This window comes from Buteo buteo, chromosome Z (genome assembly GCF_964188355.1).
Source record: "Buteo buteo chromosome Z, bButBut1.hap1.1, whole genome shotgun sequence".
NCBI lineage: Eukaryota > Metazoa > Chordata > Aves > Accipitriformes > Accipitridae > Buteo > Buteo buteo.
In genome coordinates this window covers 33,196,456-33,216,073 of record NC_134204.1, presented here as the reverse complement: position 1 = coordinate 33,216,073, position 19,618 = coordinate 33,196,456, and the positions used below count along the sequence as shown (strand labels likewise).

The window sequence follows — 19,618 nt, the reverse complement described above, 5'->3', positions numbered from 1 at the left end:
AGCACATCTTGTACTAACGTCAGAAACATCTATATCCATGTCTTATCATCTTCCTTGGAAAAATCTCAGTCTTGATGGCTCAATATATCATATAGTTTCATTTCAGATTTTAGAGTAAATTCTAGTCATTAGTCTTGACTGATGCTGAAACCTACCCTCCAACTTCTTGCCTTTCCTGAATTCTCATGGTCTGGGAAAAAAAAGCGATATATGCACCTCGCTTGCATTTGAACTTGATTTAAGAAAACAGACTCTTGATCCATTATTCTTTTTCAAGTTCAGTTCTCATTTTAAATAAAAACAATTATAAAGATTATAATTTGGTTAGTTTCTAGACATAAACATAGTCCATGCAAACCTGCTTGCAAAACTTAAAGCTTCTGTGCATTTAGTCCTTATTGACTATTCATGTTTCACTCTTACAAGATCTCTGATGCTTCTACTTTAGAAAGACAAATAAATCCCATGTGCCATAAAACCCTAAGTGACTGAAGAGCAACTGAGAATCAGAGACATACCTGTAAATGTAATACATATTACACTGTTCTTGCTGTTTACTTTACCCTGTGGACAAGTAATGTTTGTTCCTGGTCTCTAGGATAATAACTAGTTACCATTTCACTCCTTCATACATTCCAGGTTGTATGAACACCTCTTCAGTTGCTGTTACAGCTTGCTGTGGTTGAGCTTTTTTGTAAGGAAAATTCATATACAGGTTTTTGAAAAAGGAGATAACAAATATAGTCAGTACCAAAAGTTTCCACCTCAGTGTCTTTCTATGAGAATATATGAGGCAGGTGAAGGAATGATGCATTCCTACCAGGAGCTTGTAGGTCTGAAATACACCTTCCTGTTCTCTGAGAGTTTCCATTTGATTTTTTTTTTTTTCCTAAAAAAGAGCTATTCAAATACTACAATAAAGCAAATGAAGGATCTGACTTTCTAGTCTGATTTTTAAAGATTTAGGTCAGGTGCAGCTGGATTGGAATGAGTGAGATTATATCCATAGGAGATGTGAAAGGAGAGTAAAGGTCTAAATGTTTGTTGGAGAAGCTTACTATTCATAAGATATTCAGATAGTAACTATTCAGCTGTGTCCAGTTAGTGATATAAAAGCATCATTTACATTTTTAGATGGGAAAGATTCACCAAATGTAAGTGAGCCTACAGTATAGTAACTGCAGTTATTAGTGAAGTCACTGAATGCGGTTAATATTTTCACTCCAGTGTGCTTTTGTCTTATGTTTCATTTCCTTTCCTAGTTTTTGAAATCAGATGAAAGAAAAAATGTTACTGAACATTTCCAAGTCAAAGTATTCGAAAATCTTAAATTACTTGGGGCAGAAATTACAAAATATGTGGTTAACGAGACCTTGATAAAAATTAAGACTTACTAAGTGATATCATATAATTTTTATGGAGAATTTAATCAGACCTTTAAATTCTGCGTCGTAGTAGTTGAAGAATTTCATAGCACAACCGCTTGTCCCGTATTTAGAATTTACTCTCTGTGCTGGACAGCACTCTTGAAATACAGATTTCAGCTAGGAGGATAAAATTGATGTTAAGATGGTGGTGTACTGTATAGCAGCTAACAGAAACAAATTACTTCAGGTAATTTGGCAAAGACAGCTTGCATGAGCTTCTACTAGTAATGGCATGCCATTACAATTGTTTGGTGTAATGACTGTTGCAAAGGGGTGTGTGAGAGACACCTTGCTGTGTAGTAACAGAGGTGGATTTCACTAGATCAGAGAATATATTTTTTCATGGTCAATTTCACTTAATTTGGGCTCTATCCGAAGAAGTTTCTACATAGAGCTATTCCATGAGGCTGCTGTATATAGGACTGCATAGAATCCTGCCATTTGTCCCACCAGACTGTAATATTCACAAGTGATCATACTAAAAGAAAATGTTAACTGAAAGCTATCTAGAAATAAAGAGAGAGAACATTTTCTTTATCAATAGTTGCATGTTAACAAAAAGGAAATTCATACACTCCACAAAATCAGATAGACTCCATATTTAAAAAAAAAAAAAGTGACTGTTGTTATTTACCATTTTAATCACAGGGTGTTTTATTGGATAAGTAAGCTTTATTAGTTCCCCTGTTCTGATCAAGAGCAAGTAGTAATTTATTTCTTTCTCTGTAGTTACCACAAAGGTTAAAAAATAGTTCTAGCTGTGAGGTCTGCTACAAGCAAAAAAAGCAATTTATCACAAAAATAATTTAGTGACACCTTCCAGCAGTCTCTCCTCTAGAAAGCTGAAGAAGTTATTCTATTTGTGTGGACTCTTCTTCTCTTTCATATGCTCCATTGGTTTCGGTAATAGTTATAATGTAGAGAAAAATATGGCCTGCAAAAGGCATTCACAGCCTTTTCTTTGTTCTGTAAAGGCTCATAATAATCAATGAGGAAAAGTCAGGACTAGTCAGAGAGGTATTCTTTATGCAGCAGAAAGTGTAGGAAAAAACTTACAAAATTCCTGGGAATAATACTTGCAGGTGAAGTAGACACTTAAAAGGAAGGATATTTGGAAAATTTATATAAAAACTAGCTATAATTCTTATGCAATTAGAATTAATGTCACGACTTATGACAGATATAATGAGGAAAGAGCTTATTAAATGCAGGATTTTCTTCAAGCCATACCATTCCTCCCTCCTTATTTCTAATTCATTACAGAATGGTAGTCAGAACTTCTGACAATAAGAATCTGATTTGCTGGTTGCCTGAAAACTGAAGATAAGTAATAAAATCCACTGAAGTATTTTAATACAGGAACCAGAGCTCACAGTGCAGCAGTTACATTCACTTGGGAAGGCCTTGAATGTGGATGGAACTAATTAGTCTTCATGGAAGACTGTGATATCATGGCACTGCTACTCCCAAACCATTCCAGTCTCTTGACCTGTCAGGCATTGGTACACAATGTACACCAAATTTCTAAATAGTTGCGGTTAAGCTTCATTATCAAATAAGTCATTGTAATAGAAACAGACTATTTTAAAATAGAAATATTAATGAAAATATAAATTAAATATGTATGTATATAAATGAATATGAATAAATGAATAAATAAAAATAAATATATAAATTAAATAGAAACAGTAAATGAGAGCAATTGATATTGGGACTCCAATAACATACACCATATAAGTTGTGTAATGGGATTTCCCCCTTGATTAGGGCTAATTCAATCCTCTAGACTGAATGTCCTCACCACACTTACCATCTGAACTTCTCTGAAAGACAAAACATCAGTTTAGACCAATAGGTCCCAATTAAGGATTTGAGTGTATCTGGTGTGCAGGTTAAGAAGCACTTCCAATTTAGTCTTTTTCAAAACAAATCCAGTTCACATGCACCAAGACCATGCTGGAAACTAAATCATATGTGATAAGACAGGACAATCAAGAAATTAAATTCCAAACTGTACTACCGCTCCAAGCTGAAACAGCCCATGCTGGAGGTTTTTTGTGTATGGAAAGTGGAATGATAGGGTTCTATCATACATAGTAATGATGGTTGATGACAAGGTTAGTCTCATGTCCCTTTTACCACATTTAACTATCAATGGCAAAAGTTTTGTTAGACACATCTAGAAACTTGTAATTTCTCCATTACTACTATGACTACTACTACTACTACTACCATTATTATTATTACAAATTATTTTTCCATTTACAGGAATGGCAGAAATGTGCCTTGGATTAAATTAATGAATACTTATGACAATACTCTTTTCATGCAAGCAGGGATTTGTAAGTGAGACAGAATGATTCATAAGATGTCTGTTTGAAGTTTTACTTCTTGACTTGTGTTCCTAAGTCCTGTGCCTCTGAATGTTCTCTGTACTTAGAAATAATGGTAAGGGAAAAAAACAACAAACAACAATAAATGTCTTTACTATCGTAGCTCATTATACTGTATGACTCGGTAGTGCAGGAGGCAAACATTATTTCTTCATAAGACAGTAATTTGTGGAACTCAAAGCGAGGGAAGAGAAAATTTATCCCTATTCCTGCTAAAACTAGCTTCAAGAATTGTACATGCAATTCGGTTTGTATTTATCATCTTTAAATAACATTGTGCTACAGTTCCAGGCAAACCTCGGCTTGTGATTAGCCACACACAGATGAACACGGCTTTGATTCAGTGGCACCCTCCTCTGGACACTTTTGGCCCGCTGCAGGGTTATCGCCTGAAGTTTGGTCGCAAAGACATGGATACATTTACGACCATGGAGTTCTCAGAGAATGAAGATCACTTCACAGCCACAGACATTCACAAAGGAGCTTCTTACGTCTTCAGGCTCTCAGCTAGAAATAAAGTGGGCTTTGGGGAGGAGATGGTTAAAGAGATTTCTGTTCCTGAAGAGGCACCCAGTGGATTTCCCCAAAATCTCCACTCGGAAAGCTCTACTTCTACATCAGTTCAATTAACTTGGCAGATGCCACTCTTGGCAGAGAGAAATGGCATTATCACGAAATATACCATCTTGTACAGAGATATCAATGTTGCTTACCAGCCAGTTGAACTCCCTGTTGTTCCTGCTGATACCACTATGACACTTTCTGGCTTAAAACCAGATACCACATATGATGTAAAAGTACGTGCCCACACAAGCAAAGGGCCTGGTCCATATAGTCCAAGTGTCCAGTTCAGGACACTACCCGTGGATCAAGGTAGGATTTGTCTGCTTATGGCGTTGACCTTTAAAGGAGTATCGGTCTTTGGATATCAGTGTTTTTGAAGCTGTAAATAAAACTGACCAGCCCATTCATAAAGATAGGTTCATCAAATACAAAAGGTAAAGTATGTAAATCTTAATATGTTTTGGATGCCTTAGAATTCAGTTGTCCCTTGCCAAGCAAGTTCTGGCTAACATCGTCACAATTTTTTCAGGTAAGGAAAATGTACGTGTTGGGTTGTCACTAGATAAGAGTGAGAATGAGTTAAAATGTGATATTTAAATATGAACAAACAGGTAGGAGAATTGAATCCTTGTTAATTTTTGGCATAAATGGAAAGCTAATACTCCCAGGTAGCAGTGGAAATATGACAAGATCTAAGCTCCAAGATACTGTTTATATACATTTTTTCTTTTTTTCCAGCAGTGTTTGCAAAAAATTTTCATGTTAAAGCAGTAATGAAGACTTCTGTTTTGCTGTCCTGGGAAATTCCAGAAAATTACAATTCAGCCTTGCCTTTCAAAGTAAGTTACTTTCTATTTGTATGAGGGAAACTATAGAAACTAGAGGATGTCATTTACCTGGCTAAGTAGCTTACTGATCATGTGGATTTTTTTGGTATTGCTGTACTTAAGAATGCAAACTGATCGGCAATATCTACTCAAGCTGTTAAATACAGTCATTTGGCAATATGAGCTTTTTACTGTTGTGGCAGTATTTCCAAGTCAGGCTTATACTGGTTGTTATGCATGGTATGAAGACCTTGCTAGTTTGTAGTTTGTTGCTACTATATTTTAGAGAAAACAGTGAAAGAAAAGAAAGGTTTTCTTCTCTTTTTTTGTTATTTCTGTAGTGGCTGTAACTGAGTACCATTTTGGTTTTGGTGTCCTCACATTTACAACAACACATTTGTGCATTATAACTCTTCTACTCCACTAACTATAGCATTAGGCAGATAAAGAGACTCAGTGTAACCTGCAGACTGGCTGGCATTTCTTCTGCATCATTCTTCATCACTTGTCATCTCAGGCAGTGGCGAGTGAAGATCAGTATTTTATGAACTAAATGTTGCAAAAACGTTTCTGAATAAGGAGTGTGAATGAAAAAGTCAAGGTAACATGAGCAAGTGTACCTGGATAGAAATGCTGGTTTCAAGCAAAACTACTGAATTTGAATAAGTGAAATTAGATTTTAGGAGTGCTTACACTGCTTTAATTTAATGTAGGTTTTTTTTCCCCTGAAAGTGAGAAGTTTAATTGCAGTAGTGGATTCAGTACTATCTTACAGTCTAAAATGCCCAGTAGCTTTCATGTTGAATTTACACCTAGGTTCATTCCTGAATTCAGTGTGACAGTTTTAGTTGCCTTCTCTTAGTAACCAAAACCACTTTCAATTTAATGTATTAACTTAGATCCTTTACGATGATGGGAAAATGGTGGTGGAGGTTGATGGACGTGCTACTCAAAAGCTGATCACTAACTTGAAGCCAGAGACATCATATTCATTTGTGCTGACGAACAGAGGGAATAGTGCTGGGGGTCTTCAGCACAGAGTGACAGCAAAGACTGCACCAGACGTGCTTCGCACAAAGCCAGTCTTCATTGGAAAGACCAACTTAGATGGCATGATAACTGTGGAACTTCCAGAAGTACCTTCAAATGAGAATATAAAGTGAGTGAATGAATGACATACCGTTGTTTTTATTTCCAGAAAGATGATTATTCTTACTGTTAATAAAATCTAGAGCTGTAGTGGTGGACCAGGACTTTATTCTTCATAACGGTACAGAGTACAGCACTCTGCAGTAGGGTTTGGACTAATACTGGACTAATACTTGACAATACTAAACTGGGAAGTTCAGTTGAATCTCTCAAGGAGCAAGAGGCCTTGCAGAAGGATCTAGATAGTTTGGAGCATTGGACAATCATCAGTGGCATGAAATTTAACAAGAACAAATGCCAGATTCTATTGTTAAGGTCCCTGAATGCATCCGGAGGAGGGCAGCAAAGCTGGTGAAAGGGCTGGAAGGCATGTCCTGTGAGGAGTGGCTAAGGACTTTGGGCTTGTCTAGTTTGGAGAAAAGGAGGCTGAGGGGCGACTTCATTGCTCTCATTGCCCTCTGCAGGAGGGGAATTGGAGACGGAGGTGCTAACCTCTTCTCCCTGGGATCCAGTGACAGAACTTGTGGGAATGATTCAAAACTGCACCAGGGGAGGTTCAGACTGGACATTAGAAAACATTTCTTTAGTGAGAGGGTGGTCAAACACTGGAACGGGCTTCCTAGAGGTGATCAATGCCCCAAGCCTGTCAGTGTTTAAGAGGCATTAAGACAATGCCCTTCACAACATACTTTAACTTTTGGTCAGCCCTGAAGTGGTCAGGCACTTGGACTAGATGATCATTTTAGGTCCCTTCCAAATGGAACTATTTTATAAGTTTGTCTCTTAGCCGAGTATGTAAGACTGAGTAAAATATAGATGGAAATATAAGAAGGATTGTCCTTTAGTTTGTAATTGTTTCTCAGAGTACTTTTGTGTTTCATCACTGATTTCAAATGGCAAAGAGGGATTAAGGAAGCCAGTTGTGTTTTGAACAATGTATCCTCTCAAGAAGAGTGGATAACCCATTGATGGGTAGCTGCCCTGCTGCGGCACCATGAAGTACTCAGACTTAGTCATTCCAGAATTACACGGAGTTTTAAAGGTTACTGCACTTTAATTAATAAATATGGATTAATTCTGACATTTTTTGTTAAAAGAAAAATCTCAGGTCCTCTCCACTGGTCCCAGAAAGAAAACAGGAGATTTTGATGAAAAATTTGGCAGAGTTTACTAGAGGTTACTTAGATTTGGGGGGACAAGGTGCTGTGCAGGTTTAAACAGCAGAAATAGGACTAAAGAGCTGACAGCACATGGTCAGCAGGGATTAGAAAGGTTAGACAAGAAAGATTTGCCAAGAAAACATGAAGCATGGTACAATCAATAAGTGTTACTGCTCTGCTTCTAGTGGTTCTTGTTGGTCTATAAGGTTCCCATGTGTAATGTAAAGGAAATGGGGAGGAAAATGAGCAAGTCATTAAATATTGTTGGGGATTCAACTTGACCTCTCCCTGGTGGATTTTTACTGATGGCTTTGTAGAAAACTACTCCCCTTTTTCATTACTGACTGAGGATTTTGAGGCAGGTGAGGTCAAGAAAGAAATTATTTTGAGACATTAAAAGGATGAAAAACTGAAAAATGTAGTCATTATCATTAGATTGAGTAAGATGCAGTCAGTAACAAATGCAGCTAAGGAAGACTGAAGATGGAATGAGTCAAAAAAAGATTTAAGAGGCAGAGCATTCACAGAGAGAAAAAAGTCCAGGGTAGCTGGTCAAACAGTAGCAGAAGATAGCAGTGGAAAAAGAGCCCATGTCCTTCCTTTTATGTCATGTAAAAAAATGAGAGAGGCTAATTGACCTCAGAAAAGGTACATTAAACCTATTGGGTCCAACTGCCAATTTTGCAAATAATATATCTCCTCATTTGATATCTGTTTGCCAAGAAGATGTGATTGGGCTTGAGATAGAAAAACAAAACAACAAAAAAAAGATTTACTTGACCCTTGGAAGCAGGCATACCAAAGCAACTAGATACTGAACAGAAAAAGCTTACCTGATGCTTGCTAGAATAAGTAAGATTATTGCAGCTGTAGTCCTTGAATGGGAAGAGCAATTTTGTGTAACAGTTATATTTTTACAGTTGCTGTTGCTCTATGGGTACATTATATGTTCATGATTGTCTTTATCTTACTATGAAGTACTATATACTGGAAGTCTTTCAATAATACTGATTACACAGAAGGTGAAACAGTTAATTATTTGCTCTAATGAATTATAGGTAAATACTAATGCGATTTAGGGTAATGTTATAAGAGCCTTTGTAATTTACTAAAGATGGTAGAAGTAATTTTCATTATTTCAATGTTTGATGGCAATACAGCATTGAAATTGGAGCAGAGCTCACCTTACGCTAGGTAAAATAGATCTCCTTTGCTGGCATTACCTCCAGTGAGCAATTTCTTCATTTTCCTGTAGTGTTCTGGGCTAATCCAAAGCAATTTTTATGTGTAAAGGACAGTTCATGTTTCTCTGAATCTCTTCTATCTTTGCAAAGTCTTAGGTAAAAACAGAGTTTTATAGAAGACTTTGGCCTTTGTAGTACTTGGTAGTTCAAGCAATATCCAAGCAAACCCTCCATTTCTCACCCTTCCCACCCCCCTAAAAAAAACCCACCCTCAAACAAGCAAGTAATAAAGCAAATGATAAAACATGTTTTTCAAGAGATACTGCATTTTCTGGACTCAGCTAGAAATAACAGAACTTTGTTGTCTTTTACAATTGGCGGCACTGTATATTTATGTGAACAGTTTCATTTTTCTGCTTGCTGTTGATGTACTTGTGCTTTCAGCTTTAAAATACTCTGTATGTGCTGAAAGTCTTAGTGGATGATCAAAGTCATGAGTGGGAGGCATGCATGAAGAAAGTGTGAAAGAGTGTGAAAGTAACATTTACATGCTGGATGTTCCTTGATTGAAAAAAAAAGTATGAACACTCTGTTAGCTTAAAAAAGAAAAAGAAGAAAAAAAGGATAAGTTAGAGACTACTGTGCAGTTCATCCAGTGGATGTTTCTTCAATGTCTGAAAGACATATAGGGGCCAATTCTCAACTGCTTTTTTGTCTTGATTCTTAGGGATCTGTTAAAGAAAATATATGTAGGTTGTATTTATGGTATACATGGATAAATCAGCATTCACTAGGATTTGTTATTCATGTTACCAAATAATTTTTAAAATACATAGGTTTAAAATCTGGGCTCAACCAACTCTTACTGGTTTTGAATAAGAACATCTGTGTAAAAGATGATTTATCATATTGTTACTATAAGAATGCATGCTGCAGATTTTATTTAGATACTGGAATACAGCAAGTGGGCAGCAGTTAAAAATCTGTGACCAACACTTTTTGTTTCCAGCACCTCCTGTTGGAGCTCATCATTTCCACAGAGAAATTTCTCAAATTTCTTAACACAAGAATTAATAAAAGTGTGCATTTACTACATTAGTTAAAAATCCAAAGTTTTGTTACATTTCCTTTATGGGAAGGAGCTTTAATTGAGAATAGGCCATTAAAATGGACCAATGATGAGCACTGGTATGGAAGAAGGATAGTTTATAGAGTCAGTTTAGACTGAGATAGGTTTTGATCAACTGTAAGGCAAGTCCTTTTCTGTAGCCTCTCTTCGTTAATTACTTCAGGTTTTTCAGCTGCATTGCTTGAGTAAAATGAATAGTCAGTGCTGCAGAAGGTTGAATAGGCTGTAAAAAATGGCAGACTGGAAGAGAAGAAGATGGTCCATGAGAGACTAAAATTATCTTCCATGATGGAAAGCCAGAGACACCTTCTTAATAAGCTCTGTTGTTACTAGCAACAAAGGAGAGCAGCTTCTTTCCCTCTCCTCAGAGATGGAGAGTGCTTGACTTTTTGACAAGTGTGCTTATCAAGAAGATATATATTATACTATCCTGGATGTCCTGCTGGTGATTCTACTGCTTCTTTCCTCACACTAATGTGAAATTATGGATCTGCCTGGCATGTATCCAGACTTTGTGAAGGAAACAAGGAAAGTGCCATATCTCTGTTATACTAGAAAGTATAATTTACTCATCTCCATGGGGGGGAGGAGGAAGATATTTTCCGGAAAATGTTTCTGATGAAAACTGATATATGTAATTTGCAAATCCTAGCTGTAAAGAGAGCATACATGAAGCTCTTTTGTCTATGACTGAACAGAATACTTAAGTAGATAAGGCTGATGGGGATTGATACTCTAAAGTAAAGAGTGTGTGGGTGGAGTGTATGCTATGTCTTCTTTATTTTCTGTTTATAATGATGTTGGCATCAGCAAACACATTATGTTAACCTACTATTTTGATTATACATGAAAATGGGGGAAGATGGGTTGATAATTGAGATTTAAATATATGATAATATGTTTCAATTTAGGGGTTTGGGTTTTTTTTCCCAGTGTGATGGTGGCAAGGCACAAATATCCCATGGCTCTTGTATTTCAAAATAAATAATAAACTGCAGTCAAACATGTAGGCATTTTAGAACATTGTAATTAAATTTCCTTATACATATTTATGTGTTTACATGAAAAGGCAGGTTGTGCTATTTGGTTGTCAGATGTTTTACACTGGATGTGTTTCAAGAGTGTGAACCTTCACAACTATGTTTGGAAGGCTGCAGTGGCATAATAATGTACGAAAGTTTGCTCTCAACGTACCGCTGTTCTCTTAAGTTCCTCTGAACAGGCACCTACTCCATCAATTTGTCTATTCCTTTTCCTTCAAATTCACTTTTGTCCAACTGTTTCCTTTACAGAGGTTATTACATAGTTATTGTGCCTTTGAAGAGGTCTCGTGGAAAGTTTATCAAACCATGGGAGAGTCCAGATGAAATGGAACTAGATGAGGTACTGTATGTTTTTGTTGTCGTGTTCTCCTTTATTAAAGAAACAATCTTCTTAGTGGTATGTGATTAACTCACCAGTTTTAGAAGTTTTGGTTGTCAGGATATTTTATATTTATATTTGAATTAGCCTGTGGGGACTGAAACAAAAGTTCAAATTACTTAAATTAGAAGACAATAAAGACATTAAGTTGCAATAAAGCACAGAAAGTGTCTGATCTTTGTTGGCATTAATATTTTATTCTTTTCCTATTGTAAAGCATGATGCAAAAGTGCAGGAGGTGAAATGAGTTGTCAGCAAAAGCTTAATCACCAATGATATGAACGCTAATAAAGGTCTAGTTCATTAGTGGAGTGTTTACTAAGCCTGTAACAAATACTAAATTGCAGTTTGCACTACAGTTTAACATCTGATCTCCTTGTGGTGTTTTTACCAGATTCTCACATACTGTAATGCTTCTGGTTAGAAAACTTTTACAGTAGTCTCCATCCTGCTGACAGTTTGTGCTCGGAAATAAATGACTAAAGTAGGAAAGAGCAACATTGTGTCATCATTTGACACTATGAATGATATTAATCCAAAGAGTGGAAGTACTTTCATTTTAGGAATAACCCAAATAATACTAGAAATCAATTAATTATGTTATTGATATAATAATAATTCCAGGAAGTATAGTGTCAGCATTCAGTCCTGTCTTCTCTTTTACTGAAGGACAATGTAGCTCGTGTGAAATTTTCTTTCTTCTTTCAATCTGTAAATTTGGAATAATGCTAATTTTTATCATTGTAAAGCTCATTTGAGAGCCCCATATGAAAGCCCTGTACAAAAGACAAGTGGTGTGGGTGGTGTTACTATTGTTATTGTTGTATCTGCCTAGGATTTTAGATATCATTCAGATGCTATGGTAATTTGTACATGCGATATCTCTGCAATTCAAAGACCAGAGATCAAAGTCAGTTTCTTTACTCCTGATTTTGTGATCTTTTGACTGGATCCTGTCTATCTTCCTATTTTCTTTTGGTGGATTCAAGAGTTTATGTCACAGAGATGCTTCACCATACAATCACTGGAAACTAATGTTCATCTGTGAGCAATCACAAGGCTTTTTTTTCTTCCCATTGACAAAATGGATACCAATTTCAATGTTTGCACCAAATGTAAGGAAAATAAAGGATCTTCACCAAACTAACACTGCTGTAGAAAGCTTCCAAGATATAAACAGAGGTCTTTCAGTCTTTAGTCTGTGTTCTGATCAGAAAAGGCAAAGAAGAATATATACGCAACAGGAGAATCCTTAATCAGAAGATTAAAAAAACCTGTTCAAAGGAAGGCATGGTTTTTGTTACTGCTGACTGACCGAAGCCTGTGTTTCCTCTTGACCAGTTTCATTTATGTGATCATCTCATTTGATTCAATTGTAGTGATGACTTGCTTTGATCTATTAACTTCTTCCCTTTAAAAGAACTTGGACTGTAAATGCCATCAGCTCATGATCATAGTCCTAGGTGACATCAAATATGGTTAAACAGTAAAACTGTGACAGCAAGATCCATACAGTAATGGAAAACTGATTTAATATTACCACCCACTTTTAGCATCCAAAGATCATAGTCACATTCCGCAGCATTAAGAGATTAAAGGACAGGTGCCAGATGACATCAAACTTTTTGGCAATTAAATTCTACGGGTCCTGCTGATTCCCATAACAAAGGGTCATTTTAATCATCCTGCAAGATGTGGTGCATTAATCTGTATAACAGATTGATAAAAAGCATTTATTAATTCAGAAATATTTGGGTCAGGATGGGTTGTTTCCCACTTCTACTGATATAATTGAGACCACATTGTAGAATTAATGGTGGAAAAAATAAGATATGCATTGACTGGAAAATGTAAATTATTTCTGGTAAAGAACTAAATGCCTTGATAGATCTTTTACAATTGCTACCAACACATATAGTAAGTACTGAGTGGCGAAAAAAACAAAAGCAGGCAGCAACTGTATTTCATGCTAATTTCATCCAGTTTCTATTACTTAAAAGACTGTTTTTCTTCCAGCTTTAGAAAATATATACATATTGTTACTAGGTGTACTACTCCTGACAAACATGTGAAAGCAATGGCACAATAAATAAATTTGGAAAAAAAACCCACAAAAACTAACCACACTACTCTCTGAGCAAATAGTTCCTGATGGTGAAGTGAAGATACTTCAGCATATCTTTTTTTAGTATAGTCTCAGATATCGCTAGTATCAGAAATGGTTGGGAATAGATTTTTCAAAGAGGTATGTTCCAAATACTTTGCTTAGTTTGTCAGAAAGAAAGCATTTGGTGAAAACACTACGCTGGAGTGTTAATGCCAGTACATAACTGACCAGTCCAAGAGACTCTCCCGCCTCCTTGTAGTTACCTAATCTTTCTGGTTCCTTGAATCTCACTTCTGAAAGAAACTAAGAGAGACACAGAATCTTAAAAGAGCACACAATGGACTAGATATTGTGTATCTGAAAATAATAGTTATTAGAGATACAATCCTTTTTTATTAACTCAAAATTTCTTTTGAGATCTAGTGACTTTAAATAGATGTAATGCAAATAAATTAAATATAAACAAAATATTATGATTTGCAGTAAGTATTACCTAGTGGGATTACTTTAGATTTGTAAGCAATAAAGCCTAAAGAAAAGCCTGCGTGTTAATTCTTAATTCAGTAATTTTATGGAAATCCTGGTGTAAAGTACAACAGGAGATAAATGTGCAAGTAATGATATTTGGCAACAACCCCATTTATATATGAAACATGAATGAGGCCAGAGGTTCACCTGAGGTCTACTCCATCATGTGTAATCAATGTCACAGGCAAAATTTTTATCTACACACAAACACACCTAAGTTTAGCTGGCCTTAGGTGATGAATAACCACCTTTGGAAAAGTTGAACACATTTTGTTTGACTCAGGCTAATTAACTTTTAGCATTCATAGCCAAAACTCAGTTTCTGATCACTTCACCCACTGTAATACAGTACTTCAACAATGCAATCTGTTAAATATATGCATTTTATGTTACTAATTCAAATGCAAGAATTAATTAAGATCAAACATTTTTCTTCCCTTTTCAATCTCAATCTAATTTTGATTGTAGTACTCTTGCAGTATTTTGACATTTTATTATGAGTTATTTACAATCTAAATCGTAAACAAGGTGTAATCTGGAAACATATGACAAATAATTTATCTGAGGTAGCCACACAAATAACTTTAAATTCCAGTGGAAACTGTACCCAGAAATGAAAATGTCATTTATCTTCAGGGTTGGCTCAAGCCATGCACCTCTCCTCGTACTGCAGTACTTACAGCTCCTGACTTCCAGTGAATATACATATCACATTATTACCTTAGTGTTTCAGCAGACTTCAGGATAGTCAGTGCTCAGCCCTCTGCATAGCTATTACTATCTTTATAAAAGATGGCTTCGTATAGAGACAAACTTTTCACAAAGTGCTTCCCTCAGCAGATCTTATAAGGGCTGAAGCAACCTGGAACAAACTTCGATTAGTCTCTGCCTCATGTTCTGCAGTCAGTAACTCTACCCAGGGCATAGGAAGCTGCCAGCAGATGTGAGAGTCACCTTCAGTAAAGTGACTAAATAGAAAGCTTAATACTACAGTTCTTTACTGCCCTCATTTTTGTATCATGCAAATTTACTCTAGCTGCTCATTAAACAGTTTAGGAAGAATGAAAGAGAAATACGGACTGCTGATTGCAATAGAGTCTTTGAGTAATGAATAATGATTTCTAGTCTCAAATTATGGCCAGTTCTTTTTTGCTCAGGGGATCTATTGCAGTGTACTAGCTTTTGTGTTGGAGCATGGAAATTGATAGAGTTAAATGCATGTAAAATCTCTGCAACAGAGAACAGACTCAGCCTTAGAGCTGGAAAACAGTTGACCGCATAGGTCTTTGATGGGGTAACATCCAAATGCCCTCAGTGCAAAGGAAGTTTGGATCCAAATGGTACAGGTTGCTTCCTTGTCTATCTGTAGCCTGTGTGTGAAATATGTACTTCAATGAGAGGGGGTGTTAAAGTAATCAGTATTAAAAACTTCTGTCTCAGCAGCAGAGTGAATAGTAGATTGTTTTACATGCATTGGAATTGTTAACTGTGTAATTGCAAAATACAAGATCCCATGTGGGGAAGAAACACAATGTGCTAGCTAAGCTGAGGCCTAACACTGAAGGACAGGCTGAAGCAAGAGAGAGCTTCCCTGACTAAACATATTCTTTAAAATGAAAATATCTACTAAAGATTAGAGTTTACTCTCTTTTTTTATTGTTCTCTATCTAGCTCTGGAGATTTGTGTCCTACCAAAGAAGTTTATGCCAATGTATTGTATTAGCTCTGTTTGTGTGCTGAAAAGCCTAAACCAGCTGTGTGACCTTCGAAAAATGTATGATTGCAGTCTGAGACTACAGGACATTGAATAAGCTTCATAAGTGAAAAATGAGGGGGAACCATACAGAGGCCTTAGGAATCATCACTTATCACCCAGGAAAAGTTCAGGCTCCTTGTAGTCAAATCAGATTAATATTAGTTGAATGCCAGTAATAGAAAAAAAGTGATAAAAGATACTGAATGAGCATTTTTTCTGATTTAATAAGTAATTAATCAATGGATTATACCAGCTGAACTTAAGTTCCTTCATTAGTTAGTATACGTTTTACAAGTTTGAGCCTAGCATCTAATCTTGTCGTAAATGTGCTGATATAAATTTTAGCTTTGTTCTTCAGAAGAAATATTTTATGAAACAAGGAAAAGCTACATCAGAAAACCCTCTGATGTGAGGGTTGTGTATATTAGGGTGATAGATACTGTTTTGTAGTCTAGCAGTATAAAAGTCATCTTAGGATTCATAGGTCCTGTTATTGATTCCTATCACAAATCTATGGTGTAGTGTTGTACAAGCCATGAAGAATACAACTTTTGGTCCTTTTGAACAAATAAAATGGAAGTAAATTTTGGGTTTGGGATGTAAGATATGTTTACAAATCACTCATATAAACCCTTCTGCACTTCATTTACTGTTTGTGAAGTACATTGGAAAGTGCTCTTTTTCCCTGAGGTGTTCAGGAGTTTAATATTGCCAGAGTGCTTGGTAGTCCTCATGTTAAAGAAAAAAAAAAAAAAGTTACTCATCACTACTTAGTATTGAGTTGTTTGTATTTCAGGGTTATCAGAAAAAGTTAAAAATAGTTATTATAGATTGATTTTAAAAAATTAGGATTCTTTTTCAATTTCGTGGGGTTTATTCCTCATTTTTAAATAATTACATCATATGACTTACTAAGTTTTGTTGTATCAAACAGGAGGTAAGAAGATACCTTGCATGTTCATAGGGAGGCAGAAAATATTATTATGCATTAGGGAAGTGATTGTCCCCTTGTACTTGGCACTGATGAGGCCGCACCTCAAACACTGTGTTCAGTTTTGGGCCCCTCACAAGAAGACATTGAGGTGCTGGAACGTGTCCGAAGAAAGGCAACAAAGCTGGTGAGGGGCCTGGAGCACAAGTCTTATGAGGAGCGGCTGAGGGAGCTGGGATTGTTTAGCCTGGAGAAAAGGAGACTCAGGGGAGACCTTATCGCTCTCTACAACTACCTGACAGGAGATTGTAGCGAGGTGGGTGTTGGTGGGTGTCGGTCTCTTCTCCCAAGTAGCAAATGATAGGACAAGAGGAAATGCCTCAGGTTGCACCAGAGGAGGTTTAGATTGGATATTAGGAAAAATTTCTTCACCAAAGGGTTGTCAAGCATTGGAACAGGCTGCCCAGGGAAGTGGTTGAGTCACCATGCCTGGAGGTGTTTAAAAGACATGTAGACTTCATGCTTAGGTACATGGTTTAGTGGTGGACTTGGCAGTGTTAGGTTAGTTGGATTTGATAGTCTTAAGGGTCCTTTCCAACATAAATGATTCAATGATTGTATGCTATGACTTCTTATATATATATACGTACACATATACATATATGATATGTAATATGATTTGTGTATACATATGTCCTCAGAGAAGACATATTACTTTTTTCTTTTTTTTTTTTTTCTTTCCCCGAGAGACAACAATATCAGACACTGAAAACTGTTCTAATTGTTTTATGTTTGTAGCCTGGGCAGTACAATTGCTACCTAGTATCTTATCTTAACAAGGATGACAAGAAATTGGAAGATTTTGCAACAACTATTTAGTGATACTGATATGCCCCATGAAACGTGGATAAATTGTATTTTTGTAGTTCCTGGTCATGCATTAAATTTTCTCATTACATTGTCAATAAGTTACATTAAAATTGTTTACAGTTATCTTTCTTTTCTTGCTTTCTCTCTCTCTGTCTCCCTCTCTTTTCCCTCCCTTCATTCTAAAGCTGCTAAAGGAGATAGCTAGGAAACGCAGAAGCATTCGTCTTGGGAGGGAAGTTGAATTAAAGCCATATATTGCAGCTCACTTTGAAGTTCTTCCTACGGAGTTCACGTTGGGGGATAAGAAGCATTACGGTGGCTTTGAGAATAAGCAACTGCAGAGTGGTCAAGAATATGTCTTCTTTGTGTTGGCTGTAATGGAGCACTCAGAATCTGTAAGTTAGTTAATATTTTTCAATCCCAAAATTATCTTTCCACAATCATGAAAATAGTTTTTCGATGCTTATTTCACTCCCAAAGGTATTTTTTTTTTACAATATTTGTCAGAGCATCTCTAAAGCAAGTGTCTTTGCTTAGTTCCCATTAATTCCTTGAACTTTTCTATTTTGCTTGCAACTTTATATGTATATACTTCTGTGTATAACTGAAATGTCAGAATTGCCTTCTATTAGCTGTGTTGTGATCCTTCACAAATTACATGCTCTGTTATTTGAGATCATTGACACAGGTTCTAAGCCATGAACTTCACAGCAGCATCTTTCTCAATGTATTTAAAAAAGAGTTCCTCTCTTGCCTTGAAAAGAGCCATTGAATCAGAGACATGCACAGCTACCCTCTTTAGTTACAGTCATTCCCTAAGAACTTTATCAGTGAATTATTAGAAAGTTAGAAAATAATTCAATAATAAGGAAAATTCCTGAGGTGAGCTGAATAATGAGCTGTCGTTCCTCTTTATGTAATTCATCTTGTAGTTATATCCCTTTATGCTTCAGTTAATCTACTGCATGTAATACAGTTTAAAAAAAAAGACAGAAATAGGACTGTTGAAAGAAGTTGCAGTACATATTAATATTTTAACATACATATTGTGTAATATGGTATCTTTCTAATTGGTACCTAAACCTGACAGGGACATTTGCTGGCTCAACCACTTGAAACTATGGCACCAATAATCTGAATTCTAGTCAAATCCTTCCAGTGTGTAACCTTACAATTGCTTTCTTGATGTCAACGGAATTTGCCCACTTAAACACAATGAGGAAGCAGTTTCAATTTTAATACTTTTGGATACATAGCTTCATTTGAAAATAAGTGCCTCCTGGAAACTCTAACATAAATCAAATCACTGTCACTTTTTGACAGTGGTGACATAGAGAATTCTAAAGACACTGCATCAGAAAGGTTCAAACTGGAGAAAATAGACAGCTTTTAGCTATAAAGTTAGATGGCCAAAAATCTCTGTGTCAGAAATTACCTGTGCTAAAATTGATTTTTTCGATACAAAGTACAATTCCTTATTTATTTTTCTATATTAATGTCGTAGTTTAAGCCCACCTGGCAGCAAAGCACCACAAGGCTGCTTGCTCACTCCTTCCCCCTGATGGGATGAGGAGGAGAAAATATAACGAAAAGCTAGTGGGTTGAGACAAGGACAGTGAGGGAGGGATCACTCAGCAGTTATGATCACAGGCAAAAAACAGACTCAACTTGGGGAAAAAAAAAAATCAATTTAATTTACTACCAATCAAATCAGAACAGGGATAATGAGAAGTAAAACCAAATCCTAAAACACCTTCCCCTAAAACACCCCCCTTCTTCCAGGGCTCAGCTTCACTCCCTATTTTCTCTACCTCCTCCCGCCATGAGGAACCAGGGGACGGGGAATGGGGGTTGGCGTCAGCTCATCACACCTTGTGTCTGCCGCTCCTTCCTCCTCAGGGGGAGTACTCCTCACTCTTCCCCTGCTCCACTGTGGGGTCCCTCCCACAGGAGACAGTCCATCACAAACTGCTCCAGTGTGGGTCCTTTCCATGGGCCAATCTTCAGGCACAGGCTGCTCCAGCGTGGGCTTTCCCATGCAGTCACAGCCATCTTTGGGAGCATCCCACTGCTCCGGCGTGGGCTCCTTTCTCCCCAGGCTGCAAGTGGGCATCTGCTCCCCGGCTCCCTTCCATGGGCTTGGGGTGGACAGCCTGCCGACTCACCATGGA

General features: G+C 36.7%; 1 protein-coding gene across 2 annotated transcripts in view; it reads left to right on the top strand.

Annotated features, from left to right (window-relative positions):
• Positions 1-19,618, top strand: part of PTPRD (protein tyrosine phosphatase receptor type D) — a 376,703-nt gene that overhangs the window by 258,346 nt on the left and 98,739 nt on the right. For both annotated transcript variants that reach the window (XM_075021650.1, XM_075021649.1), the window contains exons 14-18: positions 4,106-4,693; positions 5,126-5,223; positions 6,111-6,370; positions 11,126-11,216; positions 17,633-17,842. In XM_075021650.1, the coding sequence (XP_074877751.1) occupies positions 4,106-4,693; positions 5,126-5,223; positions 6,111-6,370; positions 11,126-11,216; positions 17,633-17,842 (1,247 nt within the window). The remainder of the gene's footprint in view (positions 1-4,105; positions 4,694-5,125; positions 5,224-6,110; positions 6,371-11,125; positions 11,217-17,632; positions 17,843-19,618) is intronic.